Genomic DNA, 26956 nt, shown 5'->3' on the forward strand with positions numbered 1-26956 from the left:
ACCAATTTGCATAGGTGACTACAGACCCAACCCTTGGATCTGAGAACAATGAAAAAGCATTCAGTTTCTTACAAGAAGACTTTTAATAAAAATAGAAGTAAATAGAAATAAAGAAATCCCCTCTGTAAAATCAGGATGGTAGATATCTTACAGGGTAATTAGATTCAAAAACATAGAGAACCCCTCTAGGCAAAACCTTAAGTTACAAAAAAGATACACAGACAGAAATAGTTATTCTATTCAGCACAATTCTTTTCTCAGCCATTTAAAGAAATCATAATCTAACACATACCTAGCTAGATTACTTACTAAAAGTTCTAAGACTCCATTCCTGGTCTATCCCCTGCAGAAACCAGCATATAGACAGACACACAGACCCTTTGTTTCTCTCCCTCCTCCCAGCTTTTGAAAGTATCTTGTCTCCTCATTGGTCATTTTGGTCAGGTGCCAGCGAGGTTACCTTTAGCTTCTTAACTCTTTACAGGTGAGAGGAGCTTTCCCCTGGCCAGGAGGGATTTCAAAGGGGTTTACCCTTCCCTTTATATTTATGACACCCCCTTAAGGAGGTGGTAGATTCGGGAAAGAGTCCAGCGCTGAAGAGAACTATGTTGCCTACTGCAGCATTCAATCTAGCAGCATGAACCAAAGTGCAATGGCTGAAAAAAGTATGCACCAAAGTCCACATTGCAAGTTTACAAATCTCAGCAACTGGAATGTCCTTGAATAGGGCTACAGAGGTAGACTGTGATCTAGTAGAATGTGCACTCCCTCGTAGGGGAAATTGAGCATCAGACAAACCATAGCAAGTCATAATACATCGAAAGATCCCTTTAGAGAGTCTGTGTGTAGAGATAATGGATCCCCTAGACCTAACCACAAGAGAAACAAAATGTCTAGGGGACTTCCTGAATGGTCTGGTTCTGTCCAAGTAAAAGGCCAATGCCCTCTAAACATCTAGTGTATGGAAGGTAGTGTTCTCTGTAGACTGATGCAGCTTAGGAAAGAAAACTGGAAGATGAATAATCCGGTTAATATGAAACTCAGAAGAAACCTTAGGTAAAAATTTTGGATGGGGTCATAATGATACCGTCTTCTGGCAGAACATAGTAAATGTAGGGCCTATTAAATAGAGCCCCTACTAAATAGAGCCCCAATCTTTACAAACCTTCACAAAGAAGTGATGGGCACCAAAAAGGCTGTTTTCATAGACAAATTTAACAGAGAACATGTAGCTAGTGGCTCAAAAGGTTGTTTCATGAAACAATTAAGAACAAGGTTTAGATCCAAAGCGGAGCAGGCTCTCTAGCCTGCAGACAAAGGATCATAAGACCTTTCAGCAAAAAGAAAAGGAGTACTTGTGGCACTTTAAGAGACTAAGAAATTTAGTCTCTCAGGTGCCACAAGTACTCCTTTTCTTTTTGCAGATACAGACTAACACAGCTGCTACTCAAAGACCTTTCAGGAATCTCGAAGTGGTCAGATGTGTGAAAACTAAGAAACCTTCCACTGGCCAGCAGTAACTTGTTATTGACAAGTATCAGAGGGGTAGCTGTGTTTGCCGCTTTTACAGAACCAGACTAAGAGTCCTGTGGCATCTTATAGACTAAAAGATGTATTAGAGCATAAGCTTTCATGGTTGCATGCATTTTTGTCCGATGCATGTATACACCCACAAAAGCTTATGCTTCAATACGTCTGTTAGTCTATAAGGTTCCACAGGACTCTTTGCCGCTTTTGTTATTGACACTAAGTGAACGTTGACTGAACCTTGATTTGAGAGACCTGATGTTTTCAATTTCAACAGATAATCCAAGATTGTAGAAAGAGACAACTGGACAGGTGACATATGACAACAGTTGCACTAAGGATGATATCTTCTTCATTTCTGAAGGAAAGTGAGTCTTGTAGATTCCTTCCTGTTATTTAAGAGCACATACTCCTGATGAACAGGATGCCTTAAGACCCAAGAACTATTGAGGGCCCATGGTTGGAGTTGCAGAACATTCAAATTGGGGTGAAGTGTTGGACCCGCATTCTGAGACAACAGTTGAGAACTGATCGGGAGCCGCCATGGAGGGCAAGAGATGAGTCTGATGATGTAAGGAAACCAAACTTGTCTTGGTGAAGTTGGTGCGATCAAAATGGCCCAGGCTTGGTCCTACTTGATCTTGTTGAGAACCTTTAAAAGCAACAGAGTTGATAGATATGCATAAAAACCCCAACCTTTGTCCATATAATAAGAAAAAACATCTACAAGAGATTGCAGATTGAATCCTCCTTTGGAACAAAATTTTCTGCACTTCATGGTGGCTGCAGTATGACGTGGTCGACCTCTGGAAACCCCCTAATTAGGAATATTTTGTTGAGAACTTGAGAATCCCATTCATAATTTAGGGGAAAACGTCTGCTGAAGTTGTCTGCCATGGTGTATTGCATACCCGAGAAATAAGAAGCTGAAATGACTATCTGGTTGGCAATGCACCAATTCCAAAGCTTAACTGCTTCAGTGCAGAGCAACAGGGAAGAAGAAGTTACTCACCTTGTGCAGTAACGATGGTTCTTTAAGATATGTGTCTCTATGGGTGCTCCACTGTAGGTGTGCTTGCTTCCCTGAGCTGCTGATTGGAGAATTTTGGACAGCACATGCACTACCTCTCCTCGTGCCCTGCCACGAAGTTAGCCAATGCACGTGGGCTAACCCCGCCCCAGCTCCTTGTCTACCGCAGAGTCATAGACAAGAACTCTGAAGTAGAGGGGAGGAGGGTGGGCTGTGAATCACCCAGAGGGACACACATCTCTAAGAACCACTGTTAGTGCACAAGGTGAGTAACTTCTTTTTTTTTCCCCGAGTAGTGTCCCTAAGAGGGCTCCCCTGTAGGTGACTTCTGATCAGTATCCCTACTGGAGGGCTGGGGCTTTGGAGTTTGGTCAGTTACAGATGACAGTACTGTGGAGCCAAAGATCACATCGGATCACATAGTGTTCTGTGAAGGTATGGACTGACATCCATGTTGCCGCTCTACAGATTTCTCACATGGGGACATTCTTGAAGAAAGCAATGGTGAGGAGATCGACCTCATGGAGTGTGCACAAATCCTATTTGGAGGGATCACTCTTATGCAGTTTGAGACCCATTCGGAGAGAGTCTCTGGGCTGAAACTGCTGAGCCCTTGGATCTTTCCGCAATAGAGAGGAAAAGTTTAGGAGACTTCCTGAAAGCCTTTGTCCTATCCAGGTAAAAGGTTAGGGCTCTCTTTACATCTAGTGCATGTAATATAGCCTTCCTATTCTCTCGGTGAAGCTTGGGGTAGAAGGCTAGAAGATGAATCAATTGGTTCATGTGGAATGGGGAGGTTACCTGAGGGATGAATTTGGATGTGGCCTGAGAGTAACCTTGTCCTGAAAGAATATTGTGTAAGGAGGACGTGCCATCAGAGCTGCTCTTTCTCCTATTCTCCTAGCCAAGGTGATTGCTATCAGGAAGGCTGTTTTCACTGAGAGATGTGTAAGCGAACAGGTGGCCATAAGTTTGAAGGGAGGCCTAGTCAGGCCTCTCAATACCAGGTTTAGGTCCCATGTGGGGATAGGAAGTCGGGGTTGTGGGGAAAGGTTAACTCTATCCGTGAGGAATCTTTTAGTGGTCGGGTGTGATAGCATTAAGTATCCCTCTACTTGTTGGGGAGGGCGGCTACAGCTGCTTGGTGGACGCTGAGAGATAGTCCCAATCTTTTTAGGGTCAGTATATAGTTAAGGATCTTTGGCAGAGCCATGGATTTTGGGGAGATTTTCTGGGAAGTTCACCAAATCTGGAACCTGGACCATTTTTGCAAGCAAGTATGGCAGGTTGAGGACAGTGTGATCTCATGGGCGATACACCAATTCTATAGTCTCATCACTTCCACACAGAGGGAGGGTGACCTGGCTCCCCCTTGTCAGTTTATGTAGTATATACATGCCATATGGTCTGTAAGGACTCTAGAGTGTGATCCCTTGATTAGTGAAAGGAAATGGGCACTGCCCTTAGCTCGAGGAGGTTGATATGAAGGGATATCTCCATTGATGACCACCTGCCTGGTGTTCTGAGGTTGTTTAGACTCCATCCTATGAGCGTTGTGTTGGTAGTGAAAAGCAATGATGTGGGGGAGGGGGTTGTGAAAAGGGGATCCCCCTACAAACATTGGCTGGGTCTTTCCACCAGTCAAAGAAGTTTTTGATCCTGTGGATAGTGACAGAGTTGTCTAGTCTGCACTCTGTTGCTGTTTGGTCTGTAAATTGAGCTGAACTACATATTTCTTATTTACTGCTGTGCCCGCTGCTATATGCCGAGGGTCCTACCAAATTACCAGCCATTTAAAACATGTCATGGACTGTGAAATCTGGTCTTTTTTTGTACTTTTACCCTAATACAGATTTCAAGGGGGAGACCAGCATTTCTCAAACAGGAGGTCCTGACCCAAAAGGGGTTGAGGGTGAGGGGGTTGCAAGGTTATTGTAAGGGTGTCATGGTATTGCCACCCTTCTGCGCTGTCTTCAGAGCTGGGGGGACAGAGAGTGGTGACTGCTGCCTGAGGGCCCAGCTCTGAAGACACCGGTGCAGAAGTAAGCGTAGCAACAACATACCATGCCGTCCTTACTTCTGTGCTGCTGCTGGCAGTAAGCATAACCTTCAGAGCTGGGGTATTCGATGGTCAACTGCACCTCTTTGGGGAAGCCCAAAAAGTGTAACTATGACATATGCCGCATAACCACCACTGTGGAGATGGACTGGGCTGCTGTATCAGCTGTGTTGAGAGCAGACTGTAGCACTGGCTTGGCCACTAGCTAGTATATCTTTTGTGCTCTCGCTCTCTATGAGTAAAGTGTGATTGGTTTAGAATTCCTTTTGCAAAGTCAGTCTTCTTGGTTCATAAGAACATAAGAATGGCCATGCTGGGCCAGAATAAAGGTCCATCTAGCCCAGTATCCTGTCTTCTGACAGGATCCAATGCCATGTGCCCCAGAGGGAATGAACAGAACAGGTAATCATCAAGTGATCCATTTCCTGTTGCTCATTCCCAGCTTCTGGCAAACAGAAGCTAGGGACATCATCCCTGCCCATTCTGGCTAACAGCAATTGATGGACCTATCCTCCATGAATTTATCTAGTTCTTTTTTGAACCCTGTTATAATCTTGGCCTTCACAACATCTTCTGGCAAAGAGTCCCACAGGTTGACTGTGCATTGTGTGAAGAAATACTTCCTTTTGTTGCTTTAAACCTGCTGCCTATTAATTTCATTTGGTAATCAGGCTGAAAAGTCCCAGTCTTATTAATCTCTCCTCATACAGAAGCCGTTCCATACCCCTAATCGTTTTTGTTGCCCTTTTCTGAACCTTTTCCAATTCCAAATATATCTTTTTTGAGATGAGGCGACCACATCTGCACGCAGTTTCAAGATGTGGGCTTACCATGGATTTATATAGAGGCAATATGATATTTTCTGTCTTATTATCTATCCCTTTCTTAATGATTCCCAACATTCTGTTCGCTTTTTTGACTGCTGCTGCACATTGAGTGGATGTTTTCAGAGAACTTTCTACAATAAGTCCAAGATCTCTTTCTTGAGTGGTAACAGCTAATTTAGACCCCTTCATTTTGTATGTACAGTTGGGATTATGTTTTCCAATGTGTATTACTTTGCAATTGTCAACATTTAATTGTATCTGCCATTTTGTTGCCCAGTCACCCAGTTCTGAGAGATCCTTTTGTAGATCTTCACAGTCTGCTTGGGACTTAACCATCTTCAGTAGTTTTGTATCACCTGCAAATTTTGCCACCTCACTGTTTACCCCTTTTTACAGATCATTTATGAATATGTTGAATAGGACTGGTCCCAGTACAGACTCCTGGGGGCACTACTATTTACCTCTCTCCATTCTGAAAACTGACCATTTATTCCTATCCTTTGTTTCCTATCTTTTAACCAGCTACCAGTCCATGAGAGCACCTTCCCTCTTAACCCATGACAGCTGACTTTGCTAAAGAGCCTTCGGTGAGGGACCTTGTCAAAGGATTTCTGAAAATCTAAGTACACTATATCCACTGGATCCCCCTTGTCCACATCTTTGTTGACCCCCTGAAAGAATTCTCGTAGATTGGTGAGGCATGATTTCCCTTTACAAAAACCATGTTGACTCTTCCCCCAACAAATAATGTTCATCTATATATCTGACAATTTTGTTCTTTACTATAGTTTCAACCAGTTTGTCCAATACTGAAGTCAGGCTTAGGGTTCCGAAGTGGTCTTAGGCCTAGGTTGTCTGGAATGTATGGCCCTACTTCTGAGAGGGGTACCTGGCAGAGAGCTTATGTCCTGGAAGTGAACCTAGAGGCCAAAGAGACAGTGGCTGAAGCCTACTCAGAAACAATGAAGAATTAAAGCACACGGTCCAGTGTATGGGTCCAAAAATAGCAGCCATGTCAGTGTCCAGCACAGGAGCTCAGCCAGGTTTAATGAACCAAAATCTTAAGTCAGAACTCTTCTGAATTAAGGATTGTAAAGAAAATTATATAGACTCATGCTGGGAATTCTCTTGTTGGGGAATTAATTATATCACCTTGATCAGAAGAACATGTTCTGCACTCACTTACATTGGGGCCTTTTTTTATGGATTTTGAGACACTGGCTGCTCAAAGGCATGTCTTAGTTTCTTTACTGTGATTTCTACTATGCATTTCTACCAAGCAATTTTTTCTACCTTGATTTCTATAGTGCTAAACACATAGACACTTTAAAAAGGAAGCTGATAATGGGGTCCACACAGTGTCATTCTTCTGAATAACATCTTTAATCTATCTTCATCACAACCAATGAGATCTGACCCTCAACTCAGGAACAAATAGTCGTGCTTACTCAAAAGAAAACAGTAACACCAGAAAATATAACATAAAAGCTTAAAATTTTAATTAGTTATCTGTAAGTCACTATTATGGGAAATGATCTGTAACAACTATCTTAAAAACTAAGTTTAAATTTAGCAAGTACAATGAAATTTGAAGTTAGAAAAGCACAGCATATGACTGAGGGAGACTAGAGTTTTTAACCCAGAAATTGTGTTTGAAATGCAAGAAAGCAATTTAGAATTTCTGTGCTCTAGGCAGAAGATTTGTAAGAATTCTGTGTATTAACCATGAGCTAAAACTAAATTGACCATCATTGCTTTCAAAGAGTGAGATGCATACAGGCATTCAAATGACCATCCCACCAATCAACAGCAGTACAGAACACATGATGACAGCTACTTTAGCATATTCTCCTGTTCACATATCACCCTGTTCTCTTGATATCGAGAGAGAGAAAGACTTTAGAGCCTTTTTATATAAGTTTATTAAGTCTACTACTTGGATTTAAAAAAAAAAAATCACCAAAAGCATGCTGTGACAGATTGTTCTCAACCTTCAGCTGCTACTGACTTTTACAATATTTGATTTCTCTTTGTTGTAAATTTAACTAGTGTGACAGACCCAGACCAGTGGGGTACAGGAGTCTGGTAGAAGGCAAATATACTGGCCACTGGATGAATAGTTTTCTGTTTCCTGAGTGACCAGAGCAGGGGCTGTGCTAGAGCAATCAGGAACCTCCTAGAAACAATTAAGACAGGGAAGCTAACTAAGACACCTGGAGCCAATTAAGAACATACTAGAATCAATTATGGCAGGCAGACTGATCAGGATACCTGGTTTAAAAAGGACCTCCCATCAGTTAGTGGGGGGAGTGCAAGGAGCAGGGAGTGAGAGGCCAGGGGAAAATGCCCGGGGAGTTGAAGCTGTCACGTAGCTGATGCAGGAGACATTGTAGACAGCTGCTATCCACAGGGCCCTGGGCTGGAACCCAGTGTACAGGGTGGACCTGGATTCCCTCACCCCCCCAACTCCTGATCGGACACAGGAGGAGTTGACCTAGTCTGTGAGCAATACCAGAAGGGAAGGTCTAATTTGGAAAGGGATCTGGCCTGTCCCTGACCCACTAGGTGGGGCAACAGAGACTGCGGAGATTGTTCTCCATTTCCCCCATGCTGGCCAGTGACAAGGTTAGCTGAGTGAACGGCAGGTTTGAGCCTCTAGCAGAAGCGGCTAAACTGAGGACTGCCATGAACCTCTGAGACAAGCAAATCCTCCAAAAACCACAGGACCCACCAAGGCAGAGGAGGAACTTTGTCACACTAGATATTTATGTCTACACAAGTCCTTTATCCCATTATAATTAACCTGCTGCTCCTACCAGATTTGGTCAATAATGCCACAATTCAGTTTTGACATTACAGTTGCTTCATATACTAGCAAATTTGACGTCACTGAAGGAATTACGCAGGAGAGCATGCTGACTATACAAGACAATGTTTCTTTTGAAAAAGACAGACGTCTTTGTACTCAGAAATTTTAGGAAAGTAGATAAAAATTAATCTCAAATGGATTCTAGTGAAATATATATCTTTCAAGTTTGACTCCATGGGGTTCAGAGGTGCTTGCAAGTCGAGCAAGAGAATTGAAGAAAAGAAAAAAAGCATGACATTAAGACAGAAATCCAAGATCATTTTAGGAAGGAACTTGGAATTAGTATGTAATGGTACAGATTCCTTGTATAAGGGACTGAATTAGTCAGAATAAAAGTTTTGTATTTGCAAATTCTAAAAATATTACCAGTGAAATAGTATGTGTGCACCTTCCAAAACTCATGAAAATCCATTAAAACAATAAGAAAACATTTAAGCTATTTACTAACAATTTTCAAACTTAAGGTACAAAAGGGAAATGTGACATGACGCTGGATGCTTCAAACACACTCAAAAATAGACAGTATTCAGCTAAAATGTGTTACTGATGTTATAAAAATGCAACATAAAACTAGAGGATACTAAGTCAACTTTCTCAGATACAGGATTAAGAATATTTCCATTTTTTCCTCCACTTTAAACCACTATTCTTTATACTTCCTTATGGGGAATGCATTTTGTGGTCTGATTTTTAAAAGTATTAAAACATCAGTGACCATCAGTACAGTAAGGGGACAAGTTTAATCAGTTTTGAAAATATAGTTTCCAAAATATTACATATATTGCTTTAAAATATATTTGGGTAAGAAACAGCAGACTGATTTGTGATGCTTTTGGTCTCACCTAAGCCATTCACTTAAGCCCATAAAAACAGAAGAAAGTTTTGTAATAAATCATAATGATATTTGTTATGAAGTGTTTTATTGTGTTAAAACACTTGTCAAAATACCCTTCAAATTATTTTTTTCATAAATATTGTAGATATTGTTTGACAACAATATATAGTTTTCTCTTGAATCAAACTGACAGCTTAAGAAAGCATATTTAAGCCACCTGAGATGTCACAAAGAAGGCAGACATCATAGACTTTGCTAATTTTTCTTGGGTACCTATTTAATGGATACTAAATGCCAAGCTTACTACTATAGACAAAAATATTTGAAAAGAAGGTGACAGGCCACATAATATAGGGATCATGTACTCCCACCTCTGACATTGTATACCCTTATATAGGGTTCAGAGTTTGTTAGAGATAAGAGGACTTAGTGCCTCGCTTTGGCATTCTAATAAATGTAATGAGCAGTGTTGAAAGTCTCTAGAGTGAGTTGCATCTTCCCTTCTTCTAATAGAAGGAAAGTTGGCAATAAATGGGGCCTTTGATGGAAGACAGGGGAAGGGGGGACGTTCGTGGAAGGCTGTGAAATGGTATATCCAAGGCATCACTGAGGTTATAAAAGGAGCTTAGGCGGCCCCACGGAAAATTATGGTTCAGTAGTTAAAGAATCTTTCCTTTGATTTCCTGATGTAGCAGCCATTTAATATTATGTTAAAACATTACCTACTTTGATATGCAGGACATTTTCATATTGTGAATAGTGCATTACTTATTTTTTCCCTAAAACAATAATAGCAACAATAACAATAATACTATCTAGTTTATATAGAGCTTTTCATCAGTAGATCTCAAAGAACTTTACAAAGGACTTCAGCATCATTACCTTAATTTTACAGGTGGGGAAATAAAAATGTGTATGCTTGGAAGCATTAAATGTTTATCAGCAAATGCTGATAAATGTTGAAATCACTATATACACAAACCAACAAAAAAAATATTTCCATCAGTAATAAGTGAAATTTACAGATAGGCAAAGCAAGAAAAATTGCTGCTTGAGAATTAATTAGGGTTTGATTTAAGGCTATTTACTGTGTACATTTTGATGTGTGATGTTGACAATTTTTTGGTTTAACGGTTCTAAAAATAACTTTTTGAATATCAGTGTCTCCTGTCATTAAATAATTATTCTCTGACCCACCACCTCCATTGTCTGACCACCCATAATTTCCAGGAACTGAGAAAAATGCAATTAACAAAAAAAATTCTTAACACACATAATTTTTGACAACTGTGAAAATTTAAAATCTATATAAATATAGAAAAAAAGCTTAAAACCAAACACTGATATCTGTCAAAATGATAAAAAATAAAAATTGAGTTCTGCCAAGCCTAAAAATGAGGCCGTTTGTCTCTTTACATGAATTGAGAAACAGAACAACATTCCAACCCTCAGAAATTTTCACTTGCTTTCTGTCCTTTCATAATCCAGTGCAAGATTTCCTTCTATGCTTCAAGTTTTTCAGTAAACTTTAAGACCCCTCTAATCTACTTAAATAGATGTTTATAAAATGGTTTCAAGTGTCATGGTTGTGGTACCCATGTACACCGGGAACAAGCTTGTTAAACACATTTTTTTAAAGCATTCACAATCAGGTTGGAATATGTGTACTTGCTTAATTTTGTCAATCTAAAAGGAATCAGGGAGTCAGCTGTGTACCCACTCAAAGAGATTAGCTGAACGTTTTATCTCTGTGTATAAAACACGCATGATTTTATGGTTCAATGAGCTCCCCATTTTTTTTTTTTGCAGTGTAGACAGGACCTTAATAAAAAACGCAATATAAACACACAGACAAAACTCATAGTTCCTTTTCAGAACAGCCTGCCCAACTGGGGGTGAAATCCTGGCTCTACTGAAATCAAAGGGAGTTTTGCCATTGACTTCAATGGTGCTAGGATTGCACAGTTGTTCCTAAGTAACTACTAGCTATTTCAAATGCTATTTGCAGACTCATCACTTCTACCTAACTTAAGACTCCTATAGTCCTATATTATTTTATGAAACAATCTCTGACTCCCTGTTTCATGGTACAAGACTGTACTTCTCATATCTCAAAACTTTGACACTGTACATCTCATACCTGTCCTGCCAGATGAAAGATGTTACCTGGATTATTTGATGTAATCTACAGTACATAGTTCACTATTATTTGCATATATGGTACAGATTAATTTACTCTGATATTTTGGTAAAAGTGGGGCTATAGAAAACTAACTTTGGACTTTATAAACCATTGGGATCGTTATTCTGCCCAATCAGACATTATCAAACTTTTTCATAGTATGGATCACATCTTAGTAGAGATATCCTTTCACTTATACACACGAATATATAAACTAAGCAAACTATTTATCATTCAGGCTAGAAAAGCAGATAGAGTTATTTTTATCTTTAAATACGTGGAAACCATGCAGACAATATATTGATGAGCATCATATTCAGTAGACACATTTAAAATGTTCATTCAAGTTCTAGACATATTACTGGTTCTAGTGGTACCTCCCATTTTAAGCACAGGGAATATTGCTGGAATTGGTAATATAATTAAAATAGAATGAATTTCTGAAATGCACTCGTAGATAAATTAAATATATAAAGCTTCACATGGTAATGTAAAATCCTCAATTTATTACAGTATTTTAGCAGGATGTTTGTTTCACATGTCATGATGGATGTACTACATTTGCTTTTCAACCATCCATGCTAAATAACCTTGTGCAACTTTTTTTATTGCATCAGATACAGGAATATTGAATAAAGATGGTCTTTGCTGTTTTCCTAATTCTATATAATGCATTTTTCTTTCAACCTTTCCATGTTTAAAAAAAAATAACTAACTGAATTTCACTTTCATGCACAATAAGAAGCAATAATATAAGTTTATTGGAAACCAATAAAAACTTGCCGTACTGTATTCTCATTTTGAACAGAGAGTGGATCTTACCTCAGACCAAAGATGTGTGATTGTTCATAATTGAATAAGGAGTGAATTTTAGCTTCTGAATTCAAAATTATAAGTCTGTCAATTATATCCTGCAAAAAGAAGGCATTATTGTAAAATTATCATGCATCTTCTTATATTTCTTACACTTAAGGTTAATGTGTAAAAATACAGCATTATTTATTCTAAATGTTACAAAAATACATTAATTTTTTTTGAAAGTGTTAGTGCTTAATGTTCTTGCTCCCATTAAAGTCAATGGTGCAGAATCAAGGCCAAAATATACATAAAAAGCCACAAACACATAGCTAAATACATGTCAAGGCACTGAAATATTAAACATTTTAAATTACTTTTGAATGTTAATATTGGAGTAAAATGGTAAAGTGAATTTTTAGTGTTTTTGAAATATGTACAGATCTTTCCATTTCAAGCTAATTTAATCAAAAGTTCAGGTACTAAATAATTCTGTGCACAGAAACATAAGTATCAACTCAGACTAAACAATGGTCCATCTAGTCCACTTGCCCAACAGGAAAGTTCTGTGGATTATTTTTGTTTGTTTTAGTTTTTTGAAAACCCTGTCAAATCATCAGTTTCTTTATGATGTGATGTAAGAGTGTTTTATATGGGAAATTTTAAGCCTACAGTGCTTGACAAAACTGTAAATGACCAGTGGGCTACTTACTGTTTTATGCACAATTCAGATTGTATTATCCCTCTCTCTAGTTTGTCTCAGATATTGCTCCCAAAGTAATAATTGCCTTTTAAAGAATGCATAAAATGTACAAAAATTCCACTGACATCATTCTCTTGGACTCAGATTGGTGTGGTAAACTCAAAGAACTAAAACCAACAAAATCCTTAGGGGCTTTGTTTGTGTCAGATGAAATCCATTTATTTATTTACTTATTTATTAAATTCTATTTGAGAAGCATGGCCTCGGAAACAGCAAGGAGAATTATTGACTGACTCTTTAGATCAATGAGTCACTTCAAGACCACATCAGAGAGAAAAAAATATAAACTTAATTTCATAAAATCCATTAGAACTTGTACTTCATTTTTTATAAAATAAAGTTACCACTACCAGTAAAATAATTGGTCAAAGCAGATTCTCCTTTATTTAAAATGCATCCTTATTTAAAGATAGTGGAATCCTCTGACACCAAATTATCCCGCCCCTCCCCGCCCAACATAGAATAACTTCACTGTAAGTGAAGCTGCTACTTTACACTACAATGCAACTAAACAATTCAACATTTATTCTAAATCACTGGAAATTCAATTTTATTGGATCATTTGTGTATAAAAAGATTCTTTTGAATATCATTTCCTTTACCCCAAGATTGCTGCTGCCTTTTCAGTCAGTTGGTTGGCCATGAATTCTGTAATGTAAATAATTCATAAGGGACTGTCATAAATATCAAGGGAAGGGTAAACACCTTCAAATCCCTCCTGGCCAGAGGCAAAACCCTTTCACCTGTAAAGGGTTAAGAAGTGAAAATAACCTCGCTGGCACCTGACCAAAATGACCAATGAGGAGACAAGATACTTTCAAAGATGGGGGGTGGGGGGGAAGAGACAAAGCTGTCTGTGTGTTGCTTTTGCCGGGACCAGAGCAGGAATGCAGGTCAGAACTCTTGTAAAGAGTTAATAAGCAATCTAGTTAGATATGCGTTAGATTTTGTTTTGTTTAAATGGCTGATAAACTAAGTTGTGCTGAATGGAATATATATTCCTGTTTTTGTGTCTTTTTGTAACTTAAGGTTTAGCCTAGAGGGATTCTCTATGTTTTGAATCTGATTACCCTGTAAGGTATTTACCATCCTGATTTTACAGAGGTAATTCTTTTACTTTTTCTTTAATTAAAATTCTTCTTTTAAGAACCTTTTTCATTGTTCTTAAGATCCAAGGGTTTGGGTCTGTGTTCACCTATGCAAATTGGCGAGGATTTTTAACAAGCCTTCCCCAGGAAAGGGGGTGTAGGGCTTGGGGGGATTTTTGGGGGGAAAGACGTTTTCAAGTGGGCTCTTTCCCTGTTATTTTTGTTAGATGCTTGGTGGTGGCAGCAATAAGGTCCAGGGACAAAAGGTAAAATAGTTTGTACCTTGGGGAAGTTTTAACCTAAACTGGTAAAAATAAGCTTAGGGGGTTTTCATGCAGGTCCCCACATCTGTACCCTAGAGTTCAGAGTGGGGAAGGAACCTTGACAGGGACAATTAATGCAAATTGGCTATTTGTGTGCTCAAAGAAAGAGATGTTGTGGGATGTTTGTCTGACAACTGCAGCCTCTTCTGCCCTCTGTATGTTTTAGCCCAGAGCCAAGAATGAGCAGTGGAGTACTGCAGAGACACAGGGGTTCTAAAGAGTGACCTGGGGACATCTGAGCCATCGATGGGGGTTATGAGGGAATGAAGATCTGGAGAGTAACATGGGGAAGGAGCACAGCTGTACAGGAGCCAAGAAAAGATTCTGGGTTGTGGAGGGGCTTGGGCAAACACCGGGGCTCTGAAGGTGGAGAGAGCATAATTTGGAGACTATATATGAACTTTTACTACTATCCATGTGAGCAACTATTAGCACTGAAATAACACTTCTTTACAAACCTAAGAAATTCCTCAAACAAAAAGGTTTATTAAAAAATCAGTTAAAGGTGCTCCAGAGCATAATACACCAACCCAGATTTATGAAGCTATGAAATCACTAAAGTCTCACGCAACCTATAGGAAACTTCAAACACGATTTTGCTTTCTTCATATTACATCACTTGCATACACTACCCTCAACAAATGACTACTCCCCTCCTATGCCTCACAAAACATGCAATTTTGACTCTGAACACAAATAACTACTGAAAACAGAAAATAGCACCATACTGCTTCATTATCACGTAAATAGTGTTACAAGATTTTAAAATAGTAACTTCCAAACATGACAGACAATTTTATAAACTATTTCTACTTTTAAAAATATTCCCTGCACTAACAGTCATCCAAGACTCTCATGCATAACTAAAAATCTACACCATAAACACTAATCAAATATTTTAATACAATATTCAACCGTTTGACCAATTAACAAACATCCAATTGTCACCACTTTGTGTGGTTAGAGTTGAAGTTTACACGTGACGTGTAGAAGAGGAAAGAAGAGGGTAGGAAATGTGGATAAAATAATGTGGAGAATGAGCAATCATTAGCATAGCTTACCAGGACTGGGTAAGCATTTACCTAGTAACTTCCTGACTTTTTATGTTGTATTGGTAGTTTATGGACTTCAGAAACACTAACCCATTTTAAACTAATTTTTTATTAAAAGGTTAAATATTTTTGTCTCTACAATGGTTGTGGTATAAGACTATATATATGTAGTCCCTCCTCCCTCCACTTATATATATATACACACACAATAATGTATGATACAAATATATGCATACATATGTGCATGTGCGCAAACACACATAATTAGAGATGTTCATATATATCATTATCCCTGGGAACAGATTTATAATAAAAGTGAGGAAGAAAAGTAAGACCTTCAATTCATGCAAAGATTTTATATTACCCAATATACTATGTGCATATGCTGCCCTCATGCTGCACACAATAAAAAATGCAAAAACAATTTTAAAATCACAGAATCATAGACTTTAAAGTCAGAAGGGACCATTATGATCGTCTAGTCTGACCTCCTGCACAACGCAGGCAACAGAATCTCACCCACCAACTCCTGTAACAAACCCCTAACTTATGTCTGAGCTATTGAAGTCCTCAAATCATGGTTAAAGACTTCGAGGTGCAGAGAATTCTCCAGCAAGTGACCCATGCCCCACACTGCAGAGGAAGGCAAACAACCCCAAGGGCCTCTGCCAATCTGCCCTGGGTGAAAATTCCTTCCCAACCCCAAATATGGCGATCAGCTAAACCCTGAGCATGTGGGCAAGACTCACCAGCCAGAGACCCAGGAAAGAATTCTCTGTAGCAACTCAGATCCCACCCCATCTAACATCCCATCACAGGCCATTGGGCATATTTACCGCTAATAGTGAAAGATCAATTAAATTGCCAGAATTAGATTATCCCATCATCTCATCGCCTCCATAAACTTATCAAGCTTGGTCTTGAAACAGATATGTCTTTTGCCCCCAAGGCTTCCCTCGGAAGGCTGTTCCAGAACTTCACTCCTCTGATGGTTAGAAACCTTCATCTAATTTCAAGTCTAAATTTATCATTTGAGCAGAAAATAGAGCATGTCTTTAATTATTAACATAATGCTTGCTCAGACAAAATGTCTAACCACATTGTAGTATTTTGAAAAAAAGAAAGAAAAAAAAAGAAAAAATTACTTACAACAACATTTGTAGGAACTTCACGGAGAGAATATTCTGGTTTATTTGGTATCTCCTGATCACCTATCAGTTCATAAATAGCAGGATAGGATAGCAAATTTACCAGCGCTAGAAAAAACTTTAAAAAAATAAATAAATAAAAAGGTTGCTACTGTGAACTTTTATATTTATATAACCAACCATTAGATAGCATTGAATTGGCAGTTAATTAAAAACAATGTAAAGAAGTTTGGCCCAGGTCTCAGTCTCACCCTGCTCTGCAGTGTGAAGTTTAAACAGGCAGAGCTACCCAACGAAACAAACGTGGAACATTACTCATATCCTAATGGGAGACACATCTATGCTAGTCTAAGGTAGTGCCCATGCACCTTGTGAGAACTGTGTGAACTGATGGGTTGACACATTGCAGAAACGAATGGCCCAGTGAAAGTTGAGAATTCTTCCATGGGTCTGAATGAAGTACAATTCTGGCAATAAATGTTGAATGATTTTCGAATGCTATTCTGCTTATATCATCACATACTTGTAGAATTTGGTGGTTTAGATCATCCTGAACTAGTAGTTGTAACTCATTCTAAGACAAAGTAACTGCTATCAGAAAGAGAGCTTTCCACCTGAAAGAATGTAACCTCACGAAAATCAAACTAACTGAAAATCAAGTATAAAATCAAATCATATTCCATCTAAAACATTAGCCAATTTAGGTATACATTTATATGCTGTTTAATCACACTGCTCATAAATCTCAATTTATGCTATTATAAGACCTCATTTTGTCAAGATGATCCTCTATATCATTCTTTTTATGATATACACAGGACCTTTGCTAGAACGCGGGATTTGGGATCCATGCGCGGGACCACATTATAGCAGGGACCACATTAAAATGAATTCCAATTAAAGTAATTACATTTGGGATCCAAGACCACGACCACATTATATGCGAATTTGCACTATATAGACGCGTGTTCTAGCGAGGGCCAGCGTACTTTTTAATTGACTTCAGTGACCCTTGCAACTGTGACCCTCCATATAACACAGGAACCTATTTCATTCAGTCATTGTTTTGCTTGTTGTACTACACCAATTTTACTTTAAGTGCCTAAATTAGAAACAATGCTGATGAAATGTCACATTTAGGATATTAATGAAACCACCTGTGTATTTATACACAGTAGTAACAAATTGCATAAAATAAGATAATTTCTCACCTTCTGACAGTTTCGGTCAATAGGATCTACTGGAGTAGAACTGGGGTGAGTTACTCTATGATCATCTCTTCCACACTCCAAAACAGCCCATAATTCACTTATAAGTGATTTTATAAACCCTAAAATTTAATATTTGATTTAGTCACAAAAATGCTTAAAAAAACAAGTAAAATAAAACTCAAAACTCTATACAGCATGGACCAAATCTTAAAAAGAGATTGCCTCAGGGACTACTCTCCTCTTCTAGCCATGATAATATGGTACACCACTGTCCTTCCCACTGATGATCGAATAACATCATTTTGACAACTACAGAAACGGTTTACAAGGAAAAGTAATATTACTGTAGGTAATATTTTTTTTCCATTTTTGTTTGTTTGTTTTGCAGCGATTAAGTAGCTGGAAAGAAAGAAGACCCAGTATTTTGTCACAAGCTAGCTCTTACAGACCACAATTTGGGAACCATATATGTTATACAATATCATTGATTCTAAAGACACAGGATTTAAGACAACTTGTCTGGAAACAACTGACTTGCACTTGCATAATAAAGTAAACTAGATTTACCTAAAGAGAGAGAGTAGTTTTGCACAGCTGCCTGTGCCAGTACACAGTAATATACAGGGTCGGATTTAGGGGCAGGCAATCCAGCGACCATCTGGGGTGCTGAGGTTCGGGGGCACCAGGCTTGGGGTGCTGTTTTTGTTGTTAGCAACAAAAGGGAAAATAGAATGTTTGAAGTAAAATGTTTCAGGTATTCTGTATGTGGATTCATTTTTCACTAACCACCTAGAATGTTTTGGACCTTTGTAGAATCTTGTGGAAGCTTCCAGACTTTCTGAGAACTACATTTTCCTTGACCCTCCTGGAATGTTGTCAGCCATGCCCTCGCAGGTATATAATAGACAGGGCAACACCAGTCAGTCAATGAGATATAAGAATGAAGTGAGAGCCCAGTTGCAATATTGCAAACCTTGTTGTATTGTGTAATTGTGAAAGTGTACTTGTGTTTTAAGCCTTGAAGAGTGTAAGTAGTGACTAATAAAGGACATATCTAATTAGATGCCAGAAATATCTATCGAACCCCTATCTATGCAACAAGATAAAATAAATACTGTCATTTCTTTTGCCATGCTTAACACGTATTGTTTCAAAAGTGTTCTGTTTTTGTTGTAAAATATTTGACAAGAATGTAAAATTGTTGTTTGCACTTTCTGGGTACAATTACTAGGATAACTTAGCTGATACTTTGAAGTCACCCAGCCATTTTACGGCCCACTCCAAATGGATGGAGGTCGAGTCCAGGCTCAAGCTGAATAAATGCATAGATACAGAAAGCCAACACATTATTAATGTAGAAATCCAGCACTGGAGGAATGCACTCGAGTGTTTGATCTCAATTATCCTCTTCCTTGCAAAGAATAATTTGGCTTTCCGGGGCTCGTCAGATAAGTTGTTCATTGAGCACAATGGTAATTTTCTCAGTTTGGCAGAACTCCTAGAGAAATATGATAATGTCATACATGAACACCTATGTTGAGTAGTTTGTAAAGAAGATGTGGACCATTACTACAGCAAAACAATTCAAAACTGATTGATTGACTTTATGACAAGGCAAGTGCTTGATAACGTATTGATGCAGCTTGGCAAAGCAAAGTACTATGCTGTAACAATGAACTGTACTCCCAACATTAGTCAAAGTAAAAAGATGTCATTTACAGTAAGATTTGTTAACAAGGATGGCTGTATCCAAGAAAAGGAATGTTTTATCTGTTTCTGGTCTGTGGACAACTCTACTGGAAAAGGCCTAACAGAACTGTTTATGAACATTTTGAACAAGGATAAAGCTTCAGAACTGCCGCAACCAACGCTATGACAATGGTGTAAACATGAAGGGAAGAAACAGTGGCATCCAGGCAAAGATCCTTGTGTTGAATCCAAGAGCTTTCTTTGTGCCTTGTGGCTGCCATTCCCTCAACCTGATTTGTCAGATGCAGCATCATCTTCATTAGATTAGTCTTCTTTTCAGCATCAACTATCAGGTAGTAGATCCTCACAGACAATGTTACAAATCTGACCGTGAAGCCGGTAACTGACACTCACTGGGAGAGCCATATTGACAATGAGGTACCAAGTGACTGAGGTTTATGATGCTCTAATGGAACTGGCGCAGTTGAGTAAAGCTGAGGCCAGAATCCAACACGAGATGCAAAGCCTGGCAAACCAGACCACTGACTTCAAATTTCTAGTCTCAGTTGTGTTTTGGCATAATATCCTGTTCCAAGTAAACACTGTAAGCAAGACATTAGAAACTCAGTTGATGGACATCATGACAGGTACTACTTTGATGAGAAGTTGCCTTGATTTTGTTGTGGACTACATAGACAACAGATTTGAAGATGCCATCACTGCTACCAAAGAAATGGCAGAAAACTTAGGAGTTCAGCCTGTCTTCAAGGATACTCGTATTGATCAGAAGAAGAGACAGTTTGGTTAAGAGGACAGAGATTAGGTGATGGAAGCTCAGAAGAAAAATACAAGAGGGAGCTTTTTTGCTCACTCGTTGACACTGCTACATTGTCCATCGAAGAAAGGTTTGGACAATGAAACACCACTAAAAGATCTGGGGATTTTTGTATGACCTTAATAAGCTGTTGGCTGACAGGAAAACTGTACGGAGCTTCACCAGATGCTGACACATGATGAATGTTCAGATGTCATTGATAAAGATCTCTATGTCGAATTGGACAACATCTGTGACATTTGGCAACCCTGGGAAGCCCTCTGCACTCCAAGTTCTCCAATTCATCATGATGCAGAGTTCAAGGACACATTTCCTAAATGTGTGGATAGCTTTGAGGATTCTTCTCATGCTGTCGGTCACAGCTGCAAGTGGTGAGTGCTTTTCAATGCTCAGGCTCATTAAAACGTATCTTTGACCGATGATGGTCGACAAGAGACTGATATCACTTGTTATTTTATCACTTAAAAATGCCCTTAGCCAGTCTTTGGAACTCTCCGACACTGTGCTTCAGTGCATGAAGGCAAAGGCGAGAAAAGCGACCTTTTGAACTAAAGGACTAGGGTTAACATTCTAAGGCTGTCACCTACCGTAACACTATTTAATACTGATCCACCCAGTGTTGGTGCACAGTTCAATTTCTTGATGTTAGTACATTTCAGTTATTCTTAAAGTTAAAAAGGGTCTATAAGCTTAGAGGAAATGAATTTATTTTTTATTTGCTTATATATGGCATGAATAAATACAGATTTACAGTGTGCAAATTTATCTTCTTATATGCTAGGGATAAATCACACATGCAAATTGTGCATCAAAGTCGTGAAATAGGCTACAACTGCAATAAAAATAAGGTATTCAAAAGTTTAATAAATGGAGTGGGGGTGGGGTGCCAAAGATGCTCCTCACCTGAGATGCCATATGGTCTAGGGTTGGTCCTAGTAATGTATATTGCTAGCTGATTGTAAAAATATGTTAAGAAATCTTATCAATATATATCTTCAAATGAAAATTAAGGGAAAGATAAGTAGAAATACATATCTTCTGAGTAATGTCTACTGTAAACGATAGGCTGATAATTATGACCTCATTCATGTTTGTATAAATGCCTTCTGGTAGGGGTGAAGATCTGGGCTGATTCTTTCAGGTATTTCACCTGCCTTCAATACCATTAACCATAGAATGTGGCTGTGGACCATAGTAGGACAGAAGGAGTCACTCAAGTTAATCTGTTCCTCATTTCCTGAGAGACTCTAGAAAGTAGTAGTAGACATTTTTTTTTCAGTCGGTCACAAGGTTTCTCTTATGTGACATACCGTAGGGCTCCATTCTGTTGTGCAGGAGCTGAAACATGTATACAGATCATTTTAAAAGATTAGTGAGAAAATTGAAGCTGTTGTGTCTTCACTATGAGGACTAGCTGGCTGAAACTGAACCAAGAAAAGACTGAAATAAAGCTTGTGGTTTAGGGCCAGAGGTCTGAAGAACTGGTAGAGGTTATTTCAGCTTCATTCATCGGTGGAGTTTGCCTGTCATACCCTTGCCATCTTAATTACATCCCCAACTGCTTCTGGATGAACAAACAGAACAGTTGCCAGAGAGTTCCATAATCAACACTGGTTGCAATTCAAGTTATCAGTTTTAATCTTTGAAACACTACATGGTTTAGGTGCAGGCTACTTGAGCTGTGGTGCCAGTCCCTGGTTTAACTTGGAGAAGCTTTCTGGCACAGCATTTTTAGTGAAGAATCCTTGATTCTGGAACTCATTTCTTCACCAATCAGTGGTCCTAAACAGCTAGCGTCTGTTGATGTTCAGACCTATCCATCTTCCCAGGCTTTTGAGAAGTTAGTGGGTCATGAAGATGGTAAATCAGTTAAAGTTGGTATTTATTAATTAGGATTTGTCGATGAATGAGGAAGGTTTGTGATTTATTACTGGTTTGTTTTGTAACATTCATTAATGCATTCATGCATTTAGGTGAAAGGATAAATTTCTTTGAAATCAAAACAAATGAAATAAAAATAAAAAGAGGAACATTCTTTTACAATTCTATCTTTGTTTTGTTTCACAGAGTATACAAGATCATATTCTTCCATCTGCAAAAACTTAAATTCATAAGGCATTTCTGTACTTAAGAAAAAAAGCATTTAAAAGAATAATTTTCCACCAAAAATTCAGCAGGCTCCAAAGTAGTCATTGCTAGTATTGGATATCTATGTTAATCACATCTGACTTTATTTTGTTTGGAATTGTATTATTTTAATTCATAATATTACAATATGTTAGTACTTATGATAAAGTTCACCCTTAAAATTACCTGAACGCTGCAGAGCTACTGCACCTGGAGATGTCGATGCCATTTGTGTAACTATCACTCCATAACCAAACCTTTCACATCCACTCACCTATTCATAATAAACGTAAAGAGATACAAGAAGTTTGGAGACTACAACCAAGACACTCATATTATCAAATGTTATCTTATGTATTTTTACTTGTTCCCTGCAGAACTTTAAATTCTGTAAACAAATGTATCTCGACCAGTCAGGGTCAGAGTACAACACAAGCATGTTTGTTTAGCAAGTAAAGGAATCTCTCCCTTTGCTAGTTCAAAGTATAAATAGCATAAGATAAAGCATATGCAACTTCTGCACACAGAATAAAAACTTTTTAAAACTAGAACCTCCCAAATCCTTTGCACCCACCAATTAAGAGTAGGGGCCAAAAAACCTTTAAAAATTCCATGTGATAACATACTTTGCCTCCGCAATTGAACGCATAATTCCCTATGTAATTTGATGTCTGGCATGTTAGATCTTGCCGTTTTACTGGCAATCACTGTACATATATTTCAGTGTACATATATCACTGAGCACTCGTCTGACTAAGGATTAGGTTCCAAAATTAAATGTAGGGTAAAAAGTATCCTTTTGCTTAACATTTTGAGCTAAAAAGTAACAGTGACAATATCTGACATTCTTATTGACATTTTACAGAGTAACGACTGAAATAAAATCATGTACCATGCATTTAGAATGTCAGATTACATTTTAACTCAACTCTTCCAATAAAACAACAGATAAACAATGGTTTATGGTTTTCCCTTCTAATTACCTTAATTAAAAAAGTGATTGTACTAGACTCTGACATGCCTACCTGGAGTTTTTTTGAGAATCTGCTGAACATAAAGGTTACACATTCATTGAGGGCTCCTGTATTCTGAAGAAGAAGACCACCTTTTGGAGTGGCAGCAAAGTTTAATAAATCATCTAATAAAGTCTCTTCCCATACCATACTGAAAATGATAGAAAAATAAAATGAATCAAACAAGATTTAAAAATAAAAGTAGTGAAAAGCAAGAGAAAATATAAACTTTTCAGTTTAAAAAAATCTTTCACTGGACCTATGTGTATGGTAGCAAGATCAACTACTTCTTGAGGGTTAAAATATGTACAGAACAGCGGCACGGAATACAAATACTGCATCGAAATTCAAGATCACAGAAAAGATCTCACATGGTAAGATAGGATGGTTTAGTGAATAGATAACATGACCAGGAGCCAGAAGACTTGGGCTCTAAATCTCAAATCTACTGCTGACTTACTGTGTGTAAGTCACCTCTCAGTGTCTCAATTTCCCCATCTGTAAAGTGGGAATAAGATTGCTTTCTCACCACTGTAAAGCATATTGAGAGCTACAGATAAAAAGCATTATGTAACTGCAAAATATTATTAAAACTGTTTTGTAGGAGTTATACCAGACGTGAAACAATGCTAGAAAATAGGGGCGGTGTTTATGAAAATGAGGTGCTGTTACATACAATAACCCACATGTGGGCTCAGTAAGCATATGTGCATTCTTTCCAAACTATTCCACTTTTGAGGTGGATTAAAATGTGTCCAGTGGAGTCCAGATACTAGTGACTCCATGTTCAGTGAGAAACACTGTGTGTATATATATATATGAATTGGTAGGGTGACAGGGGAAAAGATGACTTTTACAAGCAGTGGTGAAAGTAAGCCGGTCCGGTCCGGTCCGGTGTACCGGCAACAGACAGTACGCTGTGCCACACAGGACCAGCTTCTCCAGGCTGGCGCTTTAAAGGGCCCCAGGCTTCCTGCAGCGGCCAAAGCCCCGGGCCCTTTAAAGCGCCCCCGAGCCCTGCTGCCGGAGCCCCTGGGGTAGCCGTGGGAGGGCTCCAGCAGCTCTTTAAAGGGCCAGGGGCTCTGGCCGCTGCAGGGAGCCCCAGGCCTTTTAAAGCGCCCCAAAACCCCGCTGCCAGAGCCCCAGGGTAGCAGCGGCAGGGCTCCGGCAGTGATTTAAAAGGCCCAGAGCTCCACTGCGGCAGCTGGAGCCCAGGGCCCTATAAATCGCCCCTGAGCTCCCAGTTGCCTCTGCAGCTGGTAGCTCCGGGGTGATTTAAAGGCCCAGGGGCTCCCAGCCGCAGCCGGAGCCGGAGCCCTGGGGCCTTTAAATCTTCATTTAAAGGGCCTGGGTATTTAAAGGCCCCACCTCTTCCGGTCAAGGCCACACACCCCTGCTTAGGACTCCAGAGTACCCGGTAAATCCTTTAAGTTACTTTCACCCTGATTAGAAGCAAGTGTGAATACACCCAAACCATCCTCTAACCAAGAAAGAGAAGCCCAGCATTTAAATGATCTCTCACCAGACACCATCCCATCACTATTCGCCTTGTAATCTTGCTTCCCTGAACACATCACCTTACTGGATTCTCACATCTGGGTCTGAGCTCCCCTGGTGGATGTTTGATTCCCACCAGCAGCTTTGACAGATATAAGCAGAAACCACACTTCCAACCATAGTCAAACACCACCCTAGACTTTAGCCCCTGTACCTAGAATCTTGAAGTCATTTCTTGTTCAGTGGGAAGCAAAAGCTTTATCTAAAAATAATTTCTTGGAGTCTCTTATTCCATAAAAAACTGTCAAATTCAGCAGTTAGGAAGGGATTGTACTTTATAATTCATTGGAATTTACTATTGACAGCGATCTCCAGCAGAGCACTTCATATAGGGTTTCCTTTCTCAACACTGATTTAAAGTCACTACAGTCACTTCACAAAAGGGAAAAAAATAAACCAACAACAAATATTGTAATTCCTGTACAAATTAAGTATGGAAGCTTTTTTAGAGACTATCCCACACAATTAAAAGTAAAGAAAGATACACATAAGTCTATCATTAGTGTTTAATTACATTTTTTAACACCCCACATTCACATGCAGTATAGAGTTCACGTATTTCTCACCAATGTAAAACTTAACATACAAGCATCTAATGGGGAAATGAAGTTTGTATTAACATCAAAGGAGAGATGTCTTTTCTCTCACTGTGTGACTAGCTTTCAGCCAGTATTCTGATAATCTCACTATATGATGTTTTGAAGGCATTGATGGTATTCTACAAAACAGGATTTTTAACTAATAACACAATCAAAGCCATGAGAGAAAAACTGTGTCAACTATTTTGTTTTACGTCTTTTAATTCATATTTTCCCCAACGAGTTTTGATCTACATAGACAGCAAATTATGAGCCAAATCTACATAGAACTTAGTAAAACCACACAAAGCTGGGAAGAACTTTATGACTGTATGAGCCCTGTGCTAGGGAGGTCTAAAATGAGAAACCTCAGCTCAAGATATGTACCTTCTTGTAGCTACCAACCTGCTCCTGGCAAAAGCCTAAGAAAACAAATGGGCATAATAACTGTCCTGAAGGTCAACAAATCTGGGCTGCAGTGGACTTGTGTATTTTACCCAAATATGAATAGACGCAGCAGTACTTACATGTTTTGTGACTCTTGATTTCCTGATGAAATGGAGTCTGCCCCAGGTACAGGAGTAGGAATCCTTTCTGAAAGTGAACTAGCCTATGAAATAAAAAATGCAGTTATTATTACATCATTCTTAGAAGTTCTGACTACCAATAAGAAAAAGGATGGAAGGATGGTCCAGTGCTTAGGGCATTAGCCTGGAACGTGGGAGATCTGAATTCAATTCCCTGCTTGGTCAACAGGCTTCCCATGTGATTGTACACAAGGCTCTTAATGACAAATTCTAAAAGGCATTCTGGCTTCTATCTGCAACTTTAGGTACCTAAAAAGAAAAGGAGTACTTGTGGCACCTTAGAGACTAACCAATTTATTTGAACATAAGCTTTCGTGAGCTACACGAAAGCTTATGCTCAAATTAACCAATTTATTTGAGCATAAGCTTTCGTGTAACTCACAAAAGCTTATGTTCAAATAAATTGGTTAGTCTCTAAGGTGCCACAAGTACTCCTTTTCTTTTTGCGAATACAGACTAACACGGCTGTTACTCTGAAACCTTTAGGTACCTAAATACCTTTACAAATCTGGCTCTAAGCCTCTGTGTGTCACAGATTCCCATATGTAAAATGGGGATAAATAGTCCTTCCCTGCTTCACAGGGGTATTGTGAGGACAAAGACATTAAAGATTCTGAGGCACTCAGCTACTATAGTAATGGGGCCATATAAATGCCTCAGTTAGATAAAATAAATTAGATTAAATAAACCCTGAATATGTTTTAAAGGGAATATATTTCAAGGTGACACTATAATTTCTGTTAATAAAATATAACTTTATTATGGACCTTTCTTTCATAGTTTTTCAGTTCCTAGACTATTTTTTAAATGACAGTAGCAAAAAAGGAAAAAAAAAAACAACTGCACACTGTCATACGTGCT

General features: G+C 38.7%; 1 protein-coding gene across 7 annotated transcripts in view; it reads right to left on the bottom strand.

Annotated features, from left to right (window-relative positions):
* The window catches only part of TBC1D32 (TBC1 domain family member 32), a 181158-nt gene that overhangs the window by 101550 nt on the left and 52652 nt on the right, over positions 1-26956 (bottom strand). For all 7 annotated transcript variants that reach the window (XM_084622138.1, XM_084622137.1, XM_084622139.1 and 4 more), the window contains 6 exons: positions 26036-26118; positions 23386-23524; positions 22547-22634; positions 17710-17828; positions 16500-16616; positions 12152-12240 (listed from right to left, as the gene is read on the bottom strand). In XM_084622138.1, the coding sequence (XP_084478264.1) occupies positions 12152-12240; positions 16500-16616; positions 17710-17828; positions 22547-22634; positions 23386-23524; positions 26036-26118 (635 nt within the window). The remainder of the gene's footprint in view (positions 1-12151; positions 12241-16499; positions 16617-17709; positions 17829-22546; positions 22635-23385; positions 23525-26035; positions 26119-26956) is intronic.

Source organism: Lepidochelys olivacea (assembly GCF_965140295.1).
Source record: "Lepidochelys olivacea isolate rLepOli2 genome assembly, chromosome: 3".
Classification (NCBI taxonomy): Eukaryota; Metazoa; Chordata; order Testudines; family Cheloniidae; genus Lepidochelys; species Lepidochelys olivacea.